We start from the raw sequence: 26,654 nt of genomic DNA, 5'->3' as shown, positions 1-26,654 counted from the left end.
TGAATTTGAAATAGCATGCCCTCTCAGATCTGCTAATGAAATGAGACTGAAAATTCCCTCTTCACGGGGTCTCCGATTCCAATCAACTCTGTTGTCCCTGGCTGGTGGAACAACTTGCCCTGCTCCATTCGACTAGCTGAGACTACTACCACCTTTAAGAAGCAGTTGAAAACCCACTTATTCAAAAAGTATTATAACACTTACACACGCACATGCATACACACTGCACTAAATACATTTAAAACAAATTTCTAGTACTTAATGTCCGAGCATGTTCTTTTTCTGACAAGTTAGGCCTTATCAGGACTCTTAGTTTTTGTAAACTCAAAATATATAGAAATCGAACGAGAATTGCTGGTGACTTCCTCTTGTTAGTCGCTCTGGATAAAAGCATCTGCAAAATAAAGTAAAGTAAAAGAGTGAAGTAAAGTTTTACATGGCAGATTGACTGTGCAATCCCATGATCAATTCATTGCCTTGGCCATTGAAAAGGCCTTGTAAAAATCCAAAAACTTAGGCGAGATGTTGTGTGTGTCATGTGCATGTAGACTTTCCACTGATGTGGCATGTACATATGTGGGAGGAGTAACAAGCAGCAGACCAGGAGATGATGTTGAAGTTCTATGTAGCCAGGGAATCTCTAAAATGAGTTGGTGTGGTGAATGTAGCAGAACCATAAACGAGTGCTGAGATGCTTTTTTCGATGGTGATGGGATTTTTGATGTATGGCAGGGCTGTGTCTCCCAATGAGCTGGTTAGACACACACAGTGACAGTGACAACAAACTGATTAAAGTAATTATTCTTGAAGATCTCAGCGTCCTGTCCTTTGGGGCTTGGGCATCAGTGTCCATGGCAGCCATTGTACAGGCATGCACGTTTCTTGTGCCTTCGCCTATTCTGCAATGGTAACTTCGAAAGTCCCAGATTACTGGATGATGTAACAGCTCAAGGGGAATATCAAGAGCGGAGCACCTCAGTGGCACCTTGGTGGATCGGGATTCGAACCGGCAACCTTCTGATTACGGGGCCGCTTCCTTAACCGCTAGGCCACCACTGCCCCTAAGACCAAGCCAATAAGACAAGCTACAGAGTGACAGTGAGGAGTTATATTCAGGAAAAAAGGCACTATATAAGGAGTGAGGTAAGGAACCCACAATCAGAAGGTGAGGAGATGCCTACAACAGAGGTATAATGTTGACCAAAGACGAACAATAAAGGAATGTCAAGTTCAGCCATCAATGCCAGGTGCTTTAGTATCAATCCCAGCCAGTTTTGATTAGCAAGTATTTGTTCTCATCATGTGTCATTTTGTTAGGTATGTTTTTGAGTTCAAATAACATGGTTTGGGTTTTGTTAACCTAATAGAGTTAGAATGCAATTGTTTTTTTACATTCAGTTGTCTTATTTTATGAAATAAATATTTGATGTGAAGCTTTAGAGCCCATTGCCTCACTCTCTGGTCCTTCACACCTTGGAAAAGCAAGTGTGATCATAAACGAGTGTACAAGGGCTGTGTGCAAAAGGCTCTGCAACTTCCACTTCCCATTCAGCCAGCCCTCATCAACTTTCATTCACAAAAAAAACAACATTTTGTCAGTGTTCTCTTTTCCGCCCTCAGAAACTATTGTGCGACTGTTTTAAAATAAAGGAGAAGTGAAACAGCTGGCAGTGTAAAAGAAGCTTGGTGTGTAGCAAGCAGTATGTAGTGACAGATCCTGTAGTCATTTAAAAAAAACAACCCAGAGGAAGCAACACTTAACATCGCTCAGACATCAATGAAATATAAATGCTGTGCATGATCTTCAGATGCATAATAAATCCCATTTTTATCTTGGCAGTTTAACTTACACTTTAGTCATACAAATGTTGTGTGATTTCATATATTATTACAAATAAAATTGTTACATATACAGATAAGATTAAAAGCATAACAAACCTTCTTAAAGAACCTGAATTAATGAAACTAATCTCATCAATGTACTTTCCTTAAACAAGTAGCACCAAATGTTATAAATCCTATCTTTAAAACTATTAACTCATTGCTTAGCACCGGCCACGTACCAATTTCGTTCATGGTAGCAGTCATTAGACTCCTGATTAAAAAAACTGATCTTGATCGCAGTCAGCTTTGGAATTACAGACCAATATCCAACCCTCCATTTAAATCAAAAATGTTATATTATATTATATCGAAAAAGTCGTAGCCCAGCATCTGAGCGCGTACCTAGACAGCAACAATACTCATGAAGTATATCAAGCGGAGGATTTAGACCTCATCATAGCACTGAGACAGCGCTGGTTAAAGTGGTTAATGACCTTCTGTTGTCCTCTGATCAGGGCCTGCTGGACACTATTGAGTGTGTCATCACTGAGTGCAGCGTTTGACACTATTGATCACGCTATTCTCCTCGACAGGTTAGAGAATGTTGTTGGGATTAAGGGAATAGCCCTTGTATGGTTCAGATCATATCTGACCAATTGGAATCAGTTTGTGGACATCTATAGTGATTCATCTTCACATAGTAGAGTTTGGTGTTCCACAAGGTTCTGTCCAAGGTTAGGGTTATGGTTAGGGTTAGGGTTGCTATATTCCTTATACATGTTACCTTTAGGTGACGTCATTTGCAAACATAGTATTAGCTTTCATTGCTACACTGACAACACACAGTTGTATTTATCGGCAATGCCAGACAAGCTGAACAGAATAGAGAATCGTCTGAAGGACATTAGACAGTGGATACTCACCAACTTTCTTCTGTCAAACCCTGATAAGAAAGAAGCTCTTGTACTTGGGTCTCAAGCAGCCAGACATAAGCTGGCTGACTACAACATAACTCTAGATAGCCTTTCTATCTCAAGTACTGAAGGAAAGGGTCTATGTGTCCTAATTGATGCAGGTCTCTCATTCGATTTGCATGTAGATAATATCACTTAGATTACTGCAACGCATTACTGTCTGGATGCTCTAGTTGATGCATTAGCTTGCTGGTCAGTGTTTGGGGCTCAAACACAGTCTCAATGTTTAAATCTAAAATGAAAACACATCTCTGGCTTCATGAAACAATCCAGAGGATCACCACCGTAACAACTAAAGCTTCACGGATTTTCCAATGGACCAGTAGCATCATAATGGACACGTAATGTACACCATGACACTAGACTACACTTTGGACTTCTCCACCTCTACAACTGTAGGACTTTTCCTCGTATTGGACAAATCATCACAAACTGTGCATTGACACAATTCGCAGGCTCACTGTACCCTGGAAGGGGGTCCCTCTCTGTATCACTCCTTGCCAAGGTTTCTTCCTTTCTTTTTTTCTCTCTCCTAGAGTTTTTTGTGTGGAGTTTTTCCTTGAGTGCAGAAGGGTCAAGTGTGGGGGGTGTCAACTGTAGAGCCTGTCAAAGCCCATTGAGACATACTGTATGTGATTTGGGGCTATATAAGAAATAAATGTTGTTTTTGATGTTGATATTCAATACATAGTCTGGTTTTCATTAAATATGGGCATGTATTGAGGAAACAAAATTATTCTGCTATATTTACATAATTGATTTCTGTGAGTGTTGTCAGTTAATCTTCTCAGAAAACATTGTCATTTAGAGACTTCCAGGCAAAATGGTAACTGCACACTTTTTACTTAAGTGTCTGACTTTTTTATGTAATAAACAACCACCAAGGCAGAGCGAGAATGAGCAGACATACACAGCAGTCATTGGAAGAAGGAATCTATCATTTTATGTTGATGGAGGCTATTAAAAAGAATCATTTTCATGAACTGTAAAGCCTTCTCATCAAGAACCAACAGAAAAAAATCTGTTATCTCTTTGTTATTTCTGATAATTGATGATTAACAATTATTTTGTTTGATTTCCATATGTACTGATGTGATTCAAACATAATTTGTTTGGATAGTTCACAAAAAGATCGTTGTGCACACCCCCATTTGTGTGGGTTTTGTTGAAGGGCACCCAGCCAGCCGAGCCACCGGCCGGGCAAGTCAAGGCATGGGTGTGTGGGCTGCAGGGGAAAGCCCCCCCCCATATTCCTTAGCTATCACCCTCACCCACACACATTGACATGTGTGTCTCTCTCTATTTATGGAACAACATTTTATCAAAATAATCTAATTAATGTCACATTACTATACTATCGTTTTTTTAGATTATATTTTTATTTACTACTGTCTTATTCTTATTTTTTTTTTTGTTGCTTTAAGCATGCTTTTTGGACTAAATTGTTTCTCTTTGGGATAAATTTTTTCTTACATTTCTTATCTTATCTGATGAGAAATCAACACCTGGAAGTACACTGGATTTGTTCAATAAGCTAGAGCCAGGATGTAGAGTATGTTTGTATGAGGAGAAACTCGAAGTGGAGAATTTAGAGTAGTACTAAATTCTGTGCACTTCACAATCATGAAAATGCATACCTGAGGTACCACTATGATTACAAATCACTATTCAAAGCATTTGATAGACAGCATTAGAATAGTCGATATAATCTAGTAAAAACACATTTGTGCACATACAATGTCACAATGATGGACCTCCATTCTAAAGATTTGCCATTGATTAAAAAAAAAAATCCTTTGAAAATGAAGGTTTTTGTGATTGTGATGCACAGCAAGCACCGACCACTAATGCCACAAAATGTGTTCTCTGCATTTAACCCATCACCCTTAATGAGCAGTGGGCAGCCATGAATGGGAGCTGTGTGTGGGGATGGTACCTGGACAGTTTGGGATTTGAACCCTCAAAGTCTGCTTCCTTACACAATAGGCTACCATTGCCTCATATTTGTTTCTAATAATGTTAGTCCTGACAAAGACCTGAGATATGGTGGATGCTTGATCTATCCTGAGGTTGATATGACTGCTCTGATCAGTTTATGAATCTTTTATGAGTAAAATTAACACTTGTCCTGACCTGAATCCATCTTCTACAGGTTCTAGATTAGAGACATGTTTGATTATGGACAGTGCAGAATGGGGACAATCTCTTTGTAATCAGTATTCAGATGTGTGAATCTGACATTGAAGCTCCATCTAGTGGCTCCATCTGTGTCTATACATTTCCTTTTCTAATTCACATTTCAATTTTCAGAATTTCTCATGACAAAAAAAAACAAAAAACATCCAATCGAGTGACTTTGACCCTGTGACTATAAACAAAAATGTGCGACCATAAATGTGTGTGTGGTAAAAATACAGCAGGCAGTGAAATCAGGGGGATTTAATACAGAAACAGCAACATACGTGCCCAAGCCCCCCTTGCAAAGTAATGGATGGAGGAGGTCTTGGACTCTCACTCGGCCTCTCTGTATGCTCCCTTCAGGGAAGTGGAACCGAGCACTCAGCTGTGTTCTCCCATCTCTTGCCTGGAGGCATCTCTGTAACAGTCTCAGGGGTGACACATGCAAACACATAAGACACATACACTCATAAACAAAGACGTGAGATGTCCAGCTCCTGAAGGTCCCGCTGCCACTTAAGGAGTCCTGGTTAGGAACGGGTCCATCAGCACATAACCTTGATGAATGAACTGAATAGTCTTTACAAGGGCAACTGGCTCTACCATCTATCTTCCTCGCTGTTAGTGATTGTGTGCAGTAATTATAAGTGTGCTTTAAAATTTGTGTAACCATTCATCAACTGTGTGTCATTGTGTTGTCTTTATCTCTGTTGGTTTGGTGGGACCAGGACAGTCTTCTAACCTTCTATGACAGATTCCACAGCATGTGAGGACAAGGTAGTACATGCACACACTTACATTTCACCAATAGGTCTGGTTTCTTACATCATAGTAGCAGTGGGAATGAACCATATCTGTAGTATGATTGTCAACACTAAGGATGGGCAGTTCGATCCTTTATTGACAATTACATCAAGTTTATGCTGAGTCAATTTTTGCATTGTTGGGCTTTTTGCAATTTGCCCTGGCATGCTGTCAATCAACTTCTGAGCCAAATTCCTTCATAATCGTTGCTTGGAGATTGTCAGAATTTTTTTTGGTTTGTTCGATTACAAGTGGCAATGGTGGCCTATCCGTTAAGAAAGCGGCCATGTAATCAGAAGGTTGCCTGTTCAAATCCTGATCCGCCAAGGTGCTACTGAGACACTGTGTATGCTTGTGTTTTAAGTGATTCCTATTTCTCCTAGCTAGCTTCCTAGCTAGCTCTTACCTATCCTTATCTCTAGTGAATGTTTGGTTTTAGGCCTTGTGTTTTAGGCCTTCAGATTTGAATGTTGATATTGATTGAATATTGAGTTTTAGGGATTGGTATTTTCTTTTGGTGGTGTATACTTTCATATTTTTATTCTTATTCATTGTGAAAATCACATAACACGTAATTATACATCATTACTTAATAATCTGTTACACTCATATGCTCATCAATGAGTATGCTTAGCTGCATCTTCTTTTATAGCAATGAGTTAGCTCATAATGTCTAAGCATCTAACATTAATACGAGTTCCCCTAGCCTGTCTATAGCCCTTCAGTGGCTAGAAATTGCGATGGGTGTAAAACGTTTTTTGGCAATTCTGCTTCACCGTTCAGAGAACAGCAGCTCAGATGGTTGGATCTGGAATGTATCCCCTTATGTTGTCATAAGGGGAAATTTCACCTTTTCCACATAATTTAACGCCATTCCCCTATTCACTGCTCATCAAATAAGAATACTATAGCATAGCGGAAGCCATGTCCAGCAGGCCATAGTCATAAGGATTCATTACTATACTGGCTGACCTCACTTTTCCAATCATTCTCATGACTGCAAATCTTTCTCATGTTGAGGAAATTGTATGGAAGTTCAGAACACATCAGAATCAGTCATCCTTTCCAACGTTCATCTAATCATTTGCATTTATATAACATATCACACTGAAGACAGAGAAGTCATAGTCATATTCCCTTATTTTCTCTTTTCTCTGTTTAAGTAATGTTAAATATTTGTACTCAAACGAATAATAAAATATTAAAAATTGCATACCACATTAAGGGCACTATTTTCAAATTGGTCATAAGCACAGAGCTGTTTTTCATAAAAAAAAAAAGTAGTCAGATTATTGAAAGCTATAAAAAATTCTACTTCTTCATTTTGGATCATTTAAACCCACACCCACCCACCCATCAGTCATAAGTAAAATTTTGTTTCTTTCTTGTTTTGTTAATTTATGTAAATACTGAGTATGCATTAGACCTTGCACTAGCAGAAAAGCTCCACACACGGCATATAGCGCCAGTTTGAAAATAGTGCTGAATAATAAAAAATGTTGGCTAAATGAGTGGCTGCAACTAAAATGATTCCTGATACAGGATATTATTCTAATACTCAGGTCAATGGACCGAATCTGGACAAAAATATTCAAAAAACAGTCAAAAAACCCGTTTTAGAGAAAAACGTTCTCATGTGGACAGGGCATTAGTTCACTTCTGCAGAATGTTATTAAACATGGGGTGTAGCCCTTGCTCTGTGCTGAGGGGTGCTGATGTGCAAGTGGGGATGCTGCTGCAGGCTTGTCACCAGCTCCTCCTCAGTGGGTTCCTTAATGTACTGCCTGTAACATAAGGACACGTGTTAATTTCAGCTGTATTTACCTCATTGCAGGAAATATACTGCCAACAAACATGTGACTGACAGAACCACAGTTCACTATAAATGTGCTTGCCAGCTATGGAAAGAAAATGTAGTGACCGTTGAATACCAAATTTTCAAACTTATTCCGGACAACAGTCTGTCAAAACAGTTTACAATTGGTCCTTTAATTTAACGAATGACAAAAACTCACAAACACATGTATAACCTATAGTTGTTAGCAGCCTGTCTCAATTTGAGTTTTAGTATAGTCTTTTTTTTTTGTCCAGATGTAATTTTAGTTTTTAATAGTCTTGGTCATGTCATTTTAGTCTAGTCAAGTTTCAGTCAACTAAAAGTCTGAGCAATTTAGTGTTGTTTTAGTCAGAATATTCTTTGACTATATTAGTAAAGGAAATTTGTATTTTAGTCTCTATTTTCAGTAATGCAATTCTATTTAACCCAGTCAATATAGTGCAAGTACCTAGTAGAATAGATAAAAAAAAAATTGTCAAACTCATTTCGTAATTAAAACAAGATTATCATATTATTTTATTATTTTTACCATATAGACTCAGGCATACGACCAAACATTATATTTTTCTTTTCCACTTCATCATAAAGAAAGTGTGTCCAAAGATCACTTTTTCTCCCAGCCATCTGCTATCCGTCACCATATATCTATGACCCACTACAAATATGAAATCTTTAAAAATCCTGAAATCTAAATAATGCACAAATGGGAATTGAAGCAGTGATGTCACCTGTGCAACCAGATGGGAGACACATGAAACAGAAATGTAAAAATAATAACATGATTAAAACGAGAGGAAATTAAATCTTGTCTAGTTTTTATCAACAAAAATGAAGATATTTTAGTATAGATTTTAGTTTGTAAACCACATTCAATCTCATTTTTAAGTGAAGTGATCGTTACATGTGATACACAGCAGCACAGCATAGGGTGCACACAGTGAAATTTGTCCTCTGCATTTAACCCATCACCCTGAGTGAGCAGTGGGCAGAGGGCAGCCATGACAGGCGTCCGGGGAGCAGTGTGTGGGGACGGTGCTTTGCTCAGTGGCACCTCATTGGCACCTTGGCGGATTGGGATTTGAACCGGCAACCATCTGATTACAGGGCTGCTTCCTTAACCGCTAGGCCACCACTGCCCTAATTATTCATTAACAATATTACATGATATACACAACTTTGATGTAATATCCTTAAAAAAAGTCAAAATGAGGCTCAGTAGTGTCTGTGGCCTTCACGTGACTGTATGACCTCCCTACAATGCCTGAGCATGCGCTTGATGAGGTAGATCTCCTCCCAGGCCTGGACCAAAGCATCTGCCAACTCCTGAACAGTCTCTGGTGCAGCGTTGTGTTGGTGGGTGGAGCGAGACATGATGTCACAGATGTGCTTGATTGGATTCAGGTCCAGTCCATAGAAGAGTTAAAAGAGTAAAAATGCCTTCATCTTGCAGGAACTGCTGACACACTCTAGCCACATGAGGTTTAGCATTGTCTTACATTAGGAGGGACCCAAGACCAACCACACCAGCACCCAAGGGATCTGAGGATTTCATCTCTGTACCTAATGGTAGTCAGGCTACCTCAGGCTAGCACTGAGAGGCCCCGGAAAGAAATGCCACCCCACACAGTTACTGACCCACTGGAGGAGGTTGCAGGCATCAGAAGGCATTCTCCACATTGTCTCCAGACTCCAGTCACATCTGTCACATGGGCTCAATGTTAAACTTTCATCTGTGAAGAGCACAGGGCGCCAGTGGCAAATTTGCCAATCTTGGTGTTCTCTGGAGAATGCCAAGCATGCTGCATGGTGTTGGACTAACCACAACCCCCAGGAGGCACTCGTACCACCCTCATGGAGTCTGACCGTTTGAGCAGACACATGCTGAGCATTTGTGGCCTGCTTTTGCAGAGCTCTGGGAGTGCTCCTCCTGTTCCTCCATGTACAAAGGTGGAGGTAGCAATCCAAAGAAGTTCCAAAAGATCTCAAATTTGAAATGTGTAAGTTAAGAAAAGGATACAAATCAATGTTCCCAATGCTTGGACTCCATCAAAACATAATCTTTAAATGCATGAACAATGGCACATTTTTCTCAGCCATAGAAAACAGAATGTCACAGAAGAACCCAGAAAAATATCTAACAAGCTACATGTCAGTTAAGATCAGTGTTGGCCAAAATTTTTATCCATGGGAAGGTGGCAAGGTGGAAAAATGCAACTCAGTCACAGCGTCAGGAAGATTACTTTGAAAATGTGATTTGTTACTATTAAGTCACCTTATGTAAAAAGTACTGTATTTCAATTACTATATGAAAGTAATTGTTATTAATTACATTTGATTACTTTTTGATTAGTTTTGTAAAATATTAATTAATATTCTTAACTGTGAACAATTTTGAAATTTTGTAGACTGGCAGAGTTTACATTGACTGCTGCCAAATACATTTCAGTATATGAATTAACATTTTTATAATTCATTTATTTAATGAAGATAATATAATAACAAGGTCAGATTTCACACTTAAGGCCTCATTTTAATGCACTGAAAAAAGTAAACCTCATTCCAGTAGTTTAAACTACTTTCTCTAATTTATGCTAGTAGGTCTTTTTTTTTTTTTTACTTTACAATAATGCAGGTTTGTTTGGGTTACTTACACATCAGTGCTAAAATATTTGACATATTACGTCAGATATTGTTTTCTTTTTTCAGTGTGTAAGATCATACAGTTACAAACCACTGCTAAATCATATATCTAGCAACAGCACTGAATAATTTAAGAAACTTTATGGTTACTCGGGGCCCAGACCATTCAGTTCTAACGTCCGAACAGACAGGTTCCTTTTCAGGACAGCTGTCTCATCATATTCAAGTAACAACATTCACTTCACAGCGATTTTTACTGATTGGCTGATACAAATACGACTCCCATAATTGACACTAGGCCACTATGTCCTTATACACCATTAGGAATTAAGTAAAATTGTAATCATAAATATTTCAATAAGTAACGGTAATTTAATGACATTTTCCTCCAGTAACTGTAATGGATTACTATTAATCCACCTACAGTCAATTTAGAGTCACCAATCCACCTAGTGTACATGCCTTTGAACGGCGGGAGGAAACCAGAGAACTCGGACAAATCACATGCAAAAACAGGGAGAGCAGGTAAACTCCACCCACATAAGGTCTGAGTTGGGATTCAAACTCCAAACCTTAGAAGTATGAGGCCATTTCACTAACTGCCACACAAACGTATGACACCATTGGTCAAATATGACTAAATTAAAAAATTTAAGGGTTAAATCTCTCGTCGGTGATGCCACAACATAACCTCCTCTTACTGGATGCATCTCAAGTTAGTGTAGCTAAAGGTGGCATAACAAAGTACTGAGTTTGGGGGGTAATTACTTTTTCAAACATGATACATGTTAGTGAGTTTTTATTATTTGTTGTCAAAGGATAATTAACTGTGTATTGCAGTAATTTGTATTAAAGCAATTCTAAATTGTTACCAAAGCACTGACAACAACCTCATGCAACCACACACACTCAACAAAGTAGCTTTACCGGAAGATGAGCTGAACTGTGGTCTGATAGGCAGTCCGCTCAACATCAGTGACTGTAAAGGTGTTACTGCGATCCCAGCGGTATGTGAAGTTCTGTACCAGATGATAAATGGTAAATGTTACACACCAAACTTAAAGAAAAGGCATGGATCACAGCACATGTTAAAGACAAAACAAACATTTTCTTCAGCCAATAGGCTACTAAAGAGGGCTTACATATACTGAAATGATTCCAAACTGTATCAAAATCATTTGGGCCTTACTAACCTCCAGAATGAGCGCCATGAAGAGGTTAACCCACATGACAGCAGAGATGATCCACCAAGAGATAAAGTACAAAATAGACCACCTGAAACCAGACGAATTTTCATTTGTGAGAGTAAACAATGTGTGTGTGTGTGTGTGTGTGAGACCAAAGGGTAAGATCTTACTCAGTGGTGAATCTGGAGTAGACATCAATGAAAACGTGCCAATTATTCACCAACATGATGTCATAGAGCAACACCAGCGAGGACTGCAGTAGAAATTATATGAATACCACCATAACACAGAGATTCACACATAGACTAAAATTATATGTAGAAACTGTGTTGAAATACATTTGTCCTGATGGCTAAATCAAATTTGAGTGAATTTACACTACTGTGAAAATATTTAATTAAGCACTTTTTAATTTAATATTGATTCATATAGTAGTTTCACAGGCTTTAAATAATTGTAATATATCACTTTACAACTGAATACTAATATTAAATGGTAATAAGACCGCTTTTTTACTTTTCCACACAGAGACATGCAGGTTATTTATTTAGAATGAAGCCCTATTCATTGGGGGCTATTTTTTTCCAAAAGCGTCAGGATTACAGGGGTAGTGTGTGAGGAGCTGAAGGACCAGATTCAAATATCCTAACAGTTTATGTTTCATTATGTGGGCAGTTTATGATTGCATTGGTCAGTAGTTACTGCTGTAATGCTTGAAAGAGCAGCTTACTCCCAGTGAAAATACAAAGTATTGTGTTTAGTGTAGACATATTTTTTACTTTGTCCACCCTTTACCCATCTTTACAGCAACTAAGGCCAATATATGTTCCCATTTTTTTGTTGGTAATGGTGCAAAAGAATAGTTATAAAGCACTTACAGCAAAGTCATCAAAGTTGTTGGGCCAGTACTCCAGCTGTTCATATGAACCGCACACCAAGCTTTTATTGATGATGACACTCTTCACGATAGAGCTGGAATGACTGTCATAACAAATACTTAATGCTTTGTGGACATTGATACACAATATGAATAAATCTCATATAGGACAAAGGCATAACTGCTCATATAAAGAACAGTAAAAACAGTAAGTTTAGTACTTGGATTGCTGAGGAGGAATGATGGCACCCTGGAACAACCACATACCCAGAATGGCAAAGACATAGTATACCACCTAGAGAACAGGAACAGTTACTATGATATATATATGCAGTAAACCTGAACACAAACTACAGACACATGCACTCACCAACAGGATTCCAGCAAAGGCCCGGAGGTTCTTCACAATATCCACCAGAGTGCTTGCAACAAGAGCCATGAGCTGCAGTAGAGAAACATCACAGCCAAATCTCCAGCAAACATTTAAACAAAGTAAAATGTCCCTTGCCCCACAACCTGAATTTATATATTTTGGGCTGTTTATCAAACAAAAGTGTAACAAATTAATAGCACATTCTGCAGTGAGTAACACAATTAATTAATTAATTAATTATAAGGTTGCTATAATAGATATTTAAAATAGACAGGTGTGGGTAAAGTGGAAATTTATTTATCTGTTTATTTATTTTTAAGAAAAAAAACCCTGTCTGGTCTGATTCATACTCTGAGGGCTAATTCAGATAATATGCCTCAACATAACATGCATGTGTCTGTTTAAATAGTTTAATCTGGTCAATACGATCAGATGACCCCCAGGTACTTAATTCAAGTCACAGTATAGGTTGAACAAAGTGAAGCATGGTGGTGCCAAGATATTAGTTAGTTTCTCCATACAAGATATTAGTTAGTTTCTCCATACATGGTGTTGGAAATATTAATCACACAACAGGATGGATCATAGATCAGTTTGAATATACCATAATAGAAGGGAATGCCCCTAAAATTGGAGACTTCAAACACAAAGGTTAATGAGCAACATCTTTGTTTCAAGCTAAAAGAACTGAGGTAATGGAGTCCATATCAATCCCCTGAAGTGAAAATAAAATATATGCCAGATGTTGGCTAATTCAATTTAACAGAAGCTATAGTTGCAGGAGCTATTTATGATCACTTGGGTATGGTGTGTTGATTTGTTGTTTTAGCTATTAGGGGGGTGTATTGCACCAGATGGTCCCACAAAAGAGAAATCACTGGAAAAACCAATCAAAATAAACTAATACATCTTCATTTAAAAAAATTAACACAATTACTCAGATGTGTTTTGTTTACTTCCTTTGTGGGTTCTGACCTATGCCAATGAAGAGAACAGTGAAGAGTGGGCAAATCAGTTGACATCTTTTCTGAGCAACGCACTTGTGATGTGTCCCTGATGAACATGTGTCTGGATGCATGTTTTTTTAGGCACAAAATGTGTGGAAATCAGGTGTGATTCAGTGACCAAATGCCAGTGGTCCGAATCAGAGGCGGACTAGCGGCAGCATGGCCCTGAGTGTTTTTCAGCACTGAATCATCTGAATTAGCCTTTAGGCAAAAGATTTAAAGGTAATTTGCAATTAACGTCTTTTTTTGTTATCAGAGACTGCAGGGACTATTATATATTAAAAAAAATACCAGATCAGTTCCATATCTGAGCCTCTCACACTTGTCTCTATCATAGTTTTAAATATGAATGATCCCAAAATGTATTTTAGTAAGATTATTCTGATTAATGTTTTCATAATTTTTTTAATCAATTGACATGTAATTAAATAATAATAATTAACAGTTTCAACAGTTTCATTTATTAAAAGCAACTGGAAACATGTGATTATACTGGAGATCTGAGGTGCATCACCAACTTTGATGTCTGACCTTGATGTCTGAAATGATCCGCAAGCAGCGGAAGATGATGAGCATATTGACCAGTCGAAGAATATCCCACAATGACACAAAAGTTTGTGTGTCTGAATTCCTACAAAAACACATGTGTTATCAATTTCATTAATGAATTACATGTATTGCATAATGTAATAATCTAGTAGTGTTGTCACTGATCTCATCCCAACTGATCTCTTATAAGAGATTTTAAAATAACTGTGCATTCAGGGCCATGGGGAAATTTAGCTATTATATTGTCTTTTGAAACTCTACTGGTTTTCTGTTTATTTTTCCTGGTGTATTTCAGTCACCTATGAAATGGCTGCACACCACCCAGCCCATGTTTCAGAGAATGTTCTGCTCAAAGCTGTGCTGCTAACAGAAACAAAAAAATCTAAAAGAAATGTGATATATAAAGTGAAAGTGAAGTGATTGTCACATGTGATACACAGCAGCACAGCACACGGTGCACACAGTGAAATTTGTCCTCTGCATTTAACCCATCACCCTGAGTGAGCAGTGGGCAGCCATGACAGGCGCCCAGGGAGCAGTGTGTGGGGACGGTGCTTTGCTCAGTGGCACCTCAGTGGTACCTTGGCAGATCGGGATTCGAACCAGCAACCTTCTGATTATGGGGCCGCTTCCTTAAACTTCCTTCCTTATGCATGATAATTCATGATAATGCTGCCATTTTTAAATAATGTTTCATAAACACAAGTTATATACATACCCTCGACAGAATGGGAGCTTGTACAAGCCAAAAATAAAGATCTGAAGAAACTGCAATAAAAAATAACAAAAAAATAAATTATATCACTGCAGTATGTCACACAGTAAAATTACATGTATTAAGCAGTGTTCTTGAAACAAATGGCACATGCAGAATCAGTTCAAATTTGTGAAGGAATCAATTGGCCCATAGAGAAATGTCATAATGTTCTGTGGACTGATGAGACAAATATTTTCCTTTTTTTTTGTCTAGTGGTCAACACAAATTACCAAAATTCATGGCATGAAGATGTTTTTCTTACAATGATATTAGGCCTATTCATCAGATATTAGGAATCATGGATCAGTTTGAACATATCATAATGGGAGGAAATACCATTGAAATTGATGTTTCGAAAAACCAGCGAACCCAATCACAAGTAAATTGTCTCCAGGGTAAAATAACTGAAACCTTGTGGGGTGGTCTTAAAAAATGGAAAATCCTAAAGCAATGCATTACAAAACGTGCAGCAGTTATAAGAAACAATGGTTAGGCAACCAAATTATCATTTTAAGAGAAAAATGCTGACACTGATTGATATTTTGATTCTTTGTTTCCTGACAATTTAATGACAATTTGGTTATTTTAAATGTCTCAATTTTTAAGGTGTTAATTATGAATATGCCCTAAGAATACAACTCTGAAAAGTATTTTTCTCATGTTACCAGCAAGCATAATGTGATGAGACCATCATAAAGGTTGCTTCTGTATGACAGGTAGCCTCTAACTCCATGAGCAAAGATCTTCAGTGACATTTCCATCAGGTAGAGCAGGATAAACACACAGTTAATGACCTGCAGGAAAATATGACAAATTTACCCATTCCTGTTTACCTGAGATCAGATTGGGAAAAATTAACAAAAAATGCAACCAACTTTCTGTACCTCTAGGCAGTCATTTCTTTCTGTGACAGTTTTATGTGAGTCCAGAACCAACACAGTCTACAAGAAAAAGAGACATGTTACAATGTAAGAACATATACTTCTCCTTGAATCAACACAAAGAGCCACACAGCAAACACTAACCAGTCAGCAGGAGCAGGATTTTTTTTTATTAGTTTGATCTTATCTTGGTGATTAGGTTGGTTTGTATATTTAATGTTGTTTTCTATTTCCACTGTAATGCTTTTGGTGTGTATCTGTGCTTGTGTGTGTGTGTGTGTGTGTGTGTGTGTGAGAGAGAGATACAGCAACTCTGACTCACACAGATGCACACAACATTGGCAAGGGCAAGTCCATTGCCCAGCACCGTGGTAAAGTAGTGTCTGAAAATGATTTGCAGTGTCTGCAGGAACACAGGACCATAGTGTGGCTGTGGGGGATGCTGCAGAGGTGAAGAGAGAAGATCTGTTAAATATTAAATACACATTTACATTTACGCCCTTATCCAGAGCGACTTACAATCAGTAGTTACAGGGACAGTCCCCCTGGAGCAACTTAGGGTTAAGTGTCTTGCTCAGGGACACAATGGTAGTATGTGGGATTTGAACCTGGGTCTTCCCAATACATGACTCCCACCAATGTAGACAAGTAATTGAATTCTAGATTCCAAATGCTGGTGAAGTATTTTCTGCATAAGATGTGAAGATTTTTTAATAAATATACTCCCAGCTTTTATTGAAAGATATTAAAAATACAATCACAAATTAAATTCTGATCTTGGAAAGCAGATATAAGGACAGTAAACATGGTGTGAATCACTGAGATATAAAAGGTTAACGAAAAGAAGAATAACAGTAATATAGGTAGATAATCCAGACAGAAAGGACAGTTAATTAGCCTTACTTCTTTAATTTCATCCTTATCCAGTTCATCAAAGAGCTTGTGAAAGGTCTCCCTTGGTATGTAGTCATCGGGGAACTGCTGTGCTGCCTGGATAAAATAAGGAAAGAGAGTAAGAGGAATATGAAAAGTGTGTGCGTATGTACCATTTTATAGACTGAATAATCCAGAGAACACATTCGCAGACTGGATGGCCCACAAATGCTTCCTTCATCTCTTGTGCTGATGAAACCTTTGTGGTCCAATTGTACAAGCTTTTCAGAACATAGTTGCTGCTGCAAAGGAAATGTTTGCATGTGAAGTGATTGTCACTGTGGTTAAAAAAAAACACACCACTAGGTGACACAACAAAAAAAATGTTTCCTCTGCATTTAACTCATCATTAAGCAGCAGTGGGCAGCCATGAAAGGCGCCCAAGGAGCGCAGTGTGTGAGGAGGGTACCTTATTCAAGGTGACCTCAGTGGCCCGCAATCATCCGATTACAGGTCAGCTTCCTTACCCACTAAGTCACCACTGTCCCTCTAAAGGGAATCCAATTGAAATAAAAGATTATTTTATGCTTCACTGAAATTGTTTGGCAATGTGCTCTAGTATTTTAAGGGGCAGCTCTTCTTGAAGAAGCTGTAATTTGTAGGCTATACCATGTCATTTAACAATGGGTGTAGGCTGCAGCCTTCAACCTTAGATCACATGCAAACTAAGACACAGTATGTGTGGGGGGGGTAATTTGTAGGTCAACTGTAATTTGTAGGTCTATTGCAGAACCGATATTACTGACCCTTATGATGGACTTTCTGAAATAGGACTTCATGTGAACAATCTGGACAACCTGGAGAACCACTGCCACTGGCACACATTCCCTGCAGGAAACAAAGCATTCACATCATGTTACTTAAGACAAGGTCCAACACATCAGTTCAGATGTAAATAAATAAATAAATAAAATAAACCTCACTGAACATCAATTCGTGCAGTTGTACTGTATCTGTGGGTAAATAAAAAAATTAAAAGGCATTCAGGATGTCTCTTACACATGCTCCCTTGGCTGTCTCTGGCTGTTGCCATACAGGATTTCAAATGCTGCACGAATTCCCAAACATCTCCTCAGGATGGAGGCCTTCACTGACATCTGTAGAAGACAGAAGCTAATTGAGAATTGGATCAAAAATATACTAAAATGTTGAACCTTCACATTTAGTTATTTAAAAGATGCTCCAGCATACGCAATTGAACAAGATCACAAGACATAACTATTAGAGAAAGGAATTTCACCACAAGATCCACATTAGAAAGGATCTTTCAAAAGGATACCAGGTAGGTGAAGAGATGATAAGAATCATATGCAAATACTTACCAGCAAATAACCCCTGAAATGGTTACATATGATAGCCGTGAGCAGATTCATCAAGAAGCATGTTCCTGACAAAAGGAAATATAAAAACAAGGATAACTTAAAATATAAACAAACAAAATATTATTAGTCATCCATACTGTAATGTTCTGGATAAAGTATTTTGTAACACTTTGTGAATAAGTGGCCCATAAACCTATGTACCAATATGCCTTAATTAAAAAGGTCAATTTACCAATTGCACTGAAGATGATGAAAAATATGGAAAATCCTCTGTTGCGTGAGTAGGCAGGAATCATCACTATTTGAGGAAGAGAACAGTATTCATGACATTTGCAAAGCCTAGTAAAATGTGTGTGTATTGGTGCACATAAGCGTAGGTACCATCAGGGTTGTTAGCAGTTGTGAGCAGCACCAGTAAAGAGTTGAGGGCCTTGGGCAGGTTGCTGAAGTATATTTCCCATTCTTTATTATTTTCTGAATTCTAGAGTGATAAGTGAAATACTGATCAAAACAAAACTGAGCAGCTTCAATGTGACAACAGTTCTGTGTGTCAGAGTGACATATGAAACCATAACCTGCCAGTGGGAGTGGCAGTAAAAACACACAGTAACTAGGCTTTTCAGACTTTCTAAACCTATTGATCACATGAGTCAGGGTAGCCAATATGAATGGAAAACATACATTTGTTCCAATATAAAGGCCTGTGGGAGTAATCTTGGTCATCAGATACTCCAGTATTTTGGTGATAATTATCATAATGGTATGTGTACATTACCTCAGTTTTGGCAAAGAGCAGCATGCCAAACATTGTGAAGAGGCAGAGATGCAGCGCCAACAGGAAGATCACACTATTTAGTTATGGATTAATTGAATAAAATGATACAATTAGCTTTGTCATATTATCACAATAAAATGTAGGCTAATAAGGAATAAGCTAGCATTTAATAAATAAAAATATAAAGATTAATTTATGCACAAGTCACCATTTAATCACAACATTTCTAGCATTTTTCAGGGAGCAGAAAAAACACCTAAAATGACAGAACCACTCGGAATGCTAAAATTACCAGCAGTGGCCAAAAATGCTACAGTGTAAAGCATTCAGTTACATCCCACACCCCTGATTTAACATTTGTAGCCTCACATATATATATATATATATATATATATATATATATATATATACACACACACACACACACACACACACACACACACACACACACACACACACACACACACACACACACACACAGATACATATGTTTTATCTTGCACTACATTGTCAAATATCATACTAGCCCCAAGGCCGTACTGTAACTGCAGCCTTTAAAGCAAATTATTAAGTTTTCAGATGATAAAACATTTTATTGCAGGCTGACAGCATATAGTATACATTCAACCACCCCTGGTTCAGATCAGATTCAGATTCACTTACCTGGCTATCTCAGGGAGTGTCCTCTTGAGGCACTTCAAGGTTTTCTTCATCAGGGAAGAGTTCTGGAGGAGGAAGAAGGGTCGGAGTATCCTCCTGACTCTTATGGTCTAACATTGAAAGAAAAGTTTAATATTAAATGCTGACTAGGTGTGGGAATCACTGTATGCAATATATGATACAATATGCAATACATGGCCCACAATAATAACAACATCACAATACAATGAAACTGTGATAATTAATATATATAGATATTGTGAGACACTCATACAGTGATACATCACAAAAACAAAACACATTCTTTCATGAAAATGTTTGTTTGAGCACATAATTTATGTTTGCATAAATTCATAAATAATTTATATAAACCTATCTATGCCAGTTCCTTTATGCCAGGGGATAAGAAACCAGTCCAGCATTAAGAGCAAAAAACACTATTGTAAAGAGCCCCTCAATAAATTGATGATTAACATGGTAAGATGATTTAATTAAATTGCTATAAATCCATCTTGATTTGAGACACCGCTTTGATGTTTTGTGTCTATTGGTCACATGTCAATGCATCACAGCTTGCAGAGGTGAAAGTAAAGAAAAGACCCTAATGAACCTGTGGCTTTTCACCATCCCTGTTTTGAGCATATATCAAAGTGTACAACCCTGAGAACATTTCTGTTGTATTATTCCACTAATAACTTTCGTCCAGGTTTCTCTCAATTTGAGTATTGCTGCTTAGATGACATATGAAGTAGCAGGGACTGTTAATTAATTAAAATATACATTTCACTGCCTGTGTATCAATAAACATACTACTTGATGACAATAGATTGGCCAATTGATATTTTGTATTACCTCTAATGCTGATCTACAAAGAATAATAAGCATCTGTAAGGCTTAATCCTGTTTCTGACATTGACATCTGACAAAGAATCAGACAGAACAGGTTTCATTTTCTGTTTTCATTAGTTTTTTTTAATGATTTGCATGCAGGATTTGAGAAATGTTTGCTTTTTCTTCAAATTAACGGTAACTGGTTGGCTACGTACTTAACTTAAACTGCTTCAAAAGACCTCTTGATCCCTTAAGAATTATATTCATGCACACATTACCTATTGTAAATTGTATTCAAAAATGTAAAATAAAACTGAATCCACTAAAATACTCACCTCTGTGCATTGCATACTCAAAGACAGCGCCCAGTCAATGACTGAAAGTGCAATAACAAGGACGTAGCCAATCAGCCATCTTGTTTTCCGTAACTCATCCCAGCCAATAAGGTAACTCTGACCAAAAAAAATGCCATATTCAATTAAATTAATCTGTAACAAAGTAGTAATATTAGATATTTACATTAGTCTAGGCCACTAATTTGACAGGTGCCAGTAAATGTGAGATCTGATGAGTAATCTGAAATAGGATCAATTCTCTGAGTGGTGATGAATGCATCACTTAGAGACAACAGATTGATGAGCTGATAAATAACCAGTATTGATGAATAAGATGATGAGTGGTGCTGATTAATGATTATTTGATTTTTGAGTGATTAGTGGTGAGATGAGTGACCTATTTATCAAGTGTGGATAATGGATGAGCTGCTCTTTTACCTTAACTGCAACATCCACAGTAAGAGTACACAGACATATTATTTCAATGCCTTCAGTCAGGCCACAGGGGGGTTTCCATGGTGGTGGTCGGTAGCGTATGTCAGATGTGTAGGTCAGTGAGGAGGGCTCCTCAATAAAGGCCAAGCCTAATATAATGGCTATAATGATTCCCAGTCCCCTAAAACAAATAAACACAAAAATAAATAAGAAAAAATGGTCTATAACTTTAAGGAAGTTTATTTTCAAGACAGATTATCAACCAAAAATCCTGAAAAACAAAAAACATTAAAACTAATTTGCATGATTTGCGTCATAATTGTACTTTATACCCAAGCAAAGTACTTAGTACGAAAAAAACTTTCTTTGAAACAGTTACCAGCAGTGGCGACTGCTCTAAGACTACAATGAAAGTTGTGGCTCCTCTAATATGTAAGAAATTCAATTTTATGTATTTTTTCACTGCAAAAGAAAAAAGCTGTACAATATTGGATAAATGCACCAAAATAGTCACTTCCAGGGAAGCTCAGCATCTTAAGGAGCATGATGCTGCATGATGAAGGAACCAATTAAGCATTTAAATTTTATTCCTTGGGGCAGTGGTGGCCTAGCGGTTAAGGAAGTGGCCCCGTAATCAGAAGGTAACCAGTTCGAATCCAGATCCACCAAGGTGCCACTGAGCAAAGCACTGTCCCCACACACTGCTCCCAGGTGGCTGTCATGGCTGCCACACTGCTCACTAAGGGTGATGGGTTAAAAGCAGAGGATACATTTCGTTGTGTGCACCGTCTGCTGTGCTGTGTATTACAATGACAAATACTTCACTTCTTATCCTCCTCTGGTCAACACTGGATTATCCTGGGTTGTTAAGAAAAATATATCCAGGAAATTATAGCATTTACATGTAATAAAAGCATGTATACCCTTCTCTAAATCATTAAAATGTAAAAAGGGCATAACTTTAGCTAAAAGTCTCAAATGATTAAATACTTGACTTCACTACAGAACTTTTTAAAATCACCGCCCATGATTACACCCAGGTTCAGGTCAGAGGACTTAGTGTAGGATTCTAGTGAACTGAGGTCCAATATAGGACAATTTATAACTGGTGGCATTGGGCTTATAAAATAAAAACCTCTGTTTTGATTTCATTAAAATATAAAAAGTCCAAAGCAATCCATTCTTTGATGTCATCCAGGCAGTCGAGTAATGGTTTTAAAAAGCTGGAATGTATCTGTTTTAGGGGCAGGTAGATGTACAGTCACGAATGCTGACAGAAAAACTTCTGTCAGAGAGATAGACTCTAAACCTCTCTAGTGCAATCCCTTTAATACCCACGCTATGCACCAGTCGGTAAATTAATATACTATGGAATATATAATATAATATCAAATACCGCTGTAGGGTCCAGTAGTACGAGGATGACAATCACCAGAATCAGCAGCTAATAAAAGACCATCTCCGTGCTATGGAGGCCTTTAAAACCTGATTGTAAAGGTTCTTGTGCTTATCCAAATAGGACTGGATCTGGGACAGGACCAGCTTTTCCAGGAGCTTCGAGATAAACAGGAGTTTAAAGATTGGTCTAAAATGATTCAGAGTGGAGGTGTCCAAATGAGGTTTCTTGATCACTGGTTGCACTAGAGCCTGTTTGAAGTAAGATGGAACAATGCTGGAGGTAAGCATACTATTAAGAAATTTCTGAATGCAGGGACCTAGATCCATAAAAGTATCTTTAATGAGTCGGGATGGGACAACATCAGTAAGACCAGGTGATAATTTCATATTTGAAATCACGTCCTCAGCGATGGACAGAGAAACTTACACAAACTGACTGGAGGATGTTGGGCATGAGGATGGAGCAAATGAGTCATTAGAAGGCGGTGTAATTAGAGCTCTAATATTTTTAATTTTGTCCACAAAATAGTTAAAAAAAACTTCACAAGTATCAGGGGAGGCTTCCAGACAGTTGACATGAGTGCCTTTAAGAGCAGCATTAATGGTACGGAAAAGAATTCCAGGCTTGTGACTATTGTTAGAAACTATATCAGAGAAATATTTAATGTTTTCGGTTTTGACAGTTTCCTCGTACATGAAGTATCTTGTCATGCCCAACTGTCTACCACTGATATATGGACAGTGTGGGTAAAACTCAGGTAAAAACTTTTGGGTTTTTGGATTTGTCAGTCAAGATGCTCAGTGTCTTTGAAGGTTTAAACGAGATCATGCAGGACAACAGTTTTGTAGCACAAACCTATGATGGGGCTGCTGTCCTTGTTTAATCTCTAAATGGTTTATGGGCCAAAGATACAGTAATAGGCTCTAATGCAATGTTTGTGTATTGCTATGGACACAGACTAAATTTGGTGTTGTCAATTAACAACCAAAAGGATGTTTCTGCAGCATCTTTGGCAAGAAATTATGCTACTTCATGGAATTTCACATCATGCAATTACACATCATGCAAGCAATTATAATGGACTTTTGACAAGATAACCCAGGATGACTGCATGGATGATGACACATTTAATGCTGATCTCACATCCGAGATCTGATTTAAATATGACATCATACCCTCGAGATGAACCTATGAGAAACCAAGCTACGGAAATCTACTCATGGCCATCCTGCAGGTTTAAGGAAGCCAAATTTAAGACCTTTTTCAGACCAGTTTTATCAAATTTAAAAGGCACAGGGTGATCAAGATTTTTTCTATGAGAAATGTTTTTCTCCAGAGACATGAGAGCGAGATGCTCTTCTAAATAAAATAAAATATTGATATATTGATTTCCTTCCAAATTTCTGTGAATATTTGTCCTTTGTCAATGTTAAGACTCATATTATCTGTACTGCAGCAAGCCACTGGGGGCAACTGCGATATTTTTTGGTTTCTTGTTTGTAAATTTATATCCATGCATGCACTGCGATTAGTGAACATGGAAGTGCCATGACTGGTGGATTACTGAAAGATTGAAGGCTTGATTTAGGAAAAAAATTAATGTATGAACATATTTTTCCTTCAGTAAGTTATTCCAAATTGGTAAAATCAGAGACATTGTCCACATGTCCACCAGCAAGTGCAGAATTTAGTATAGCTCTATAGGCTGTTCTGCTAATTCCAATCTCATACTCTAAAATGCAAAACACATATTAGACATTCACCAAATTATTTAGAGGTTTCCAGTAAAAAAAAAAATTATTGGGTCTGCAGTATTTTGAAGACCTTTAAAATATGGATTTAAGGATTACTCATTTTTAACTATATTTAATTATATGTAAATAGAGAGCCAGTCATGAACTGCAAACAGGGCTTGGCCGTTAAACTCACCACTGGCACAGTCTGGAGTAGTACCACCGATACCAGCGCAGGGAACGTGCATCCACACGATGATTAATAGAGCGATACTGTAGTAGGAAAACATATAGTTCTACATATTACACCACTCATAAAGTGAAATCATACGTGTTATAAAATAAAGCATTCCAATGTGTTTGTTGTACCTGTATAGCATCTTCGATGAATACAGCAGCTTGCTGGATGTACAGATGTTTACCATCTTTGTGAGACAAAAAGAAAAAAGTTCGGCGAGTTAACAGCTGGGTTGTCCAAACGTAAAAAATATATGAATGGCTGGGTCACACAATAGAGGTGAGGGACACTGGCTCAGATGCTTGGATTCGTTGCGTCATCAATAGGCCTAATTAGCAGGGGGTATGGGGGGTCATAACAATCGCAAAAATCAGTTCCAGCCAGTACAACTCCAGCCAATATAATTACATAATTCCGATTAATAAATATATTAATTGTCATCAAAATAACCGCATGTTTAATCATCTAGGGATTACACTTTACTTTTTTTTTTTTAAATAGTTGTCTGTTTTCTGAGGTGATTAAACGTTCGTCACGTCATGGCTTTCCTGAAGTGAAGTGATTGTCATTGTGATACACAAAACAGCACACGGTGCAAAAAAACGAAATGTGTCCTCTACTTTTAACCCATCACGCTTAGTGAGCAGTGGGCAGCCAAGATAGGTGCCCGGGGAGCAGTGTTTGAGGATGGTGCTTTGCTCAGTGGCACCTTGGCGGATCGGGATTTAAACCGGCAACCTTCTGATTAGGTTGTGTTATGGCATTTTACGCCACTGTTGCTTAGAACTTGCTTAGAAGTGGTGACTGTGGTTGCTTTGCTGTTCTGTACATTCAATCACCCTGTTTTGTCAAGATGTTGCCTTGATCAAGTAAAAAGCTCCACTTTGTGTACAATACAGTTAAGAACTAATTTAAATTGTAGGCCAGATTTCATTATATTCTTAGAATTAAAAATGAATCGTGGGCCTTAGTTTGGACACCCCTGGTTTACAGCATTGGACATTCAATAACATATGATGATGGTCAGAGGTCAGGCCCGAGTTCTCAAACTGTCCAGTACACTGAAATAAATGCTCATGTGAGGGGAATGTTTGCGCACAAAAAGGGTGGTAGCAGCCTAGTGGGTAAGACACTCACCTCCAGGGGGGACTGTCCCTGTAACTACTAATTGTAAGTCACTCTGGATAAGGGCTTCTGATAAATGCTCTAAATGTAAATGTAAACATTAATTTGGTTGTAAATATCCACTGTTTAATGAGTGGATTACAAGCATGACCTACTGTCTTCTGAAAGACAATGTGTAATGTAGATTAGTTAAAGTAGTCATAGAACAACTTAAGTTGCTGGAAGATGTTTTCCACCTTGAGACCTGTTGGTCCTGGGCTCTAGACTAGTTCTTCTGCAAAGTGTGAAAAATTCTCTCAAAAGGGATTATACTATGGTGGCTGATGACCAGTGTGGAAAATTCTGACAGGGTATAGTGTGACTGGGCTGACATGCATTATCATTTCCTGTGTCTACTAGCTCACTTTTATGTCACGTGCTAGTGTTGAGTAGTTTTTAATGCGACTCAGTTTTGGAGCAGAGGGAGGAAAGATCTTCCCCTCCACGGTGGCACCTGTTATATAAAAGAGCTCCGTTCCTCTTCCCACTCACCTCTCTCTGTGAAGCGCGATTCTGGAGGTCCACTGCCGGGATAAGAGCCGTAATCTACAGAAGCCCGGTTCACGCTGCCAGTCAGCAGCGGTTCCTCCTCCATCTGGGCAAAATACCACACTCCGCGGCAAAGAGATAAAAAAAAACTAGGCGTGGGGAGAGTGGAGTCGCGCCTACTGCCTCGTGGGTGACCGGAATCGGTTCTCCTTATGAAATGCGTCCCGCAGCTCGTGACTGTTTTCAGTCACCACCAGGCTCCGCCCACCGCGACCTTCAGCGCACGCATAACGCGTCTTATAATGAGTGGGCATTTCGTGGGCATTCATATATTAAATTGTATTCCCCGTTTACGCAGATACCCAGATTTCACTTTTACACCCACTTAGACAAGTTCTTGCCAAGTAAAAAGGGCTGAGTATATCAGACAGGACTGGGTTAAAAAGATTATA

The 26,654-nt window shown here is 38.2% G+C and overlaps 1 protein-coding gene across 1 annotated transcript; it reads right to left on the bottom strand.

Annotated features, from left to right (window-relative positions):
- Positions 1-7,194: 7,194 nt before the first annotated feature.
- tpcn2 (two pore segment channel 2) lies at positions 7,195-26,652 on the bottom strand. Its single transcript, XM_028956599.1, has 25 exons — positions 26,206-26,652; positions 24,681-24,736; positions 24,508-24,584; positions 21,183-21,360; positions 20,745-20,861; positions 19,582-19,688; positions 18,919-18,991; positions 18,525-18,624; positions 18,376-18,441; positions 18,144-18,208; positions 17,821-17,918; positions 17,568-17,649; positions 16,792-16,878; positions 16,211-16,330; positions 15,892-15,948; positions 15,673-15,801; positions 14,969-15,018; positions 14,233-14,332; positions 12,692-12,763; positions 12,543-12,616; positions 12,323-12,425; positions 11,615-11,697; positions 11,451-11,532; positions 11,185-11,276; positions 7,195-7,564 (listed from the first exon to the last, which is right to left on the bottom strand). Exons 1-25 carry the CDS (start codon positions 26,306-26,308, stop codon positions 7,453-7,455), a joined length of 2,283 nt encoding a protein of 760 aa, XP_028812432.1. The 5' UTR covers positions 26,309-26,652; the 3' UTR covers positions 7,195-7,452.
- Between the last annotated feature and the right edge of the window lie 2 nt (positions 26,653-26,654).

This window comes from Denticeps clupeoides, chromosome 16 (assembly GCF_900700375.1).
Source record: "Denticeps clupeoides chromosome 16, fDenClu1.1, whole genome shotgun sequence".
NCBI lineage: Eukaryota > Metazoa > Chordata > Actinopteri > Clupeiformes > Denticipitidae > Denticeps > Denticeps clupeoides.
Note: the sequence above shows the minus strand (reverse complement) of the source record. Positions and strands in the feature narration are given on the sequence as shown.

Coding starts and splice junctions, on each gene's coding strand:
- tpcn2 (XM_028956599.1), bottom strand. CDS start 26,308: ATGGAGGAGGAACCGCTGCTGACTGGCAGCGTGAACCGGGCTTCTGTA. Junction 19,689..20,744: donor TGAGTATGCAATGCACAGAG/GTGAGTATTTTA, acceptor TTTCAATGTTAG/ACCATAAGAGTCAGGAGGAT. Junction 15,019..15,672: donor TCATCACATTATGCTTGCTG/GTAACATGAGAA, acceptor TTTTTATTGCAG/TTTCTTCAGATCTTTATTTT.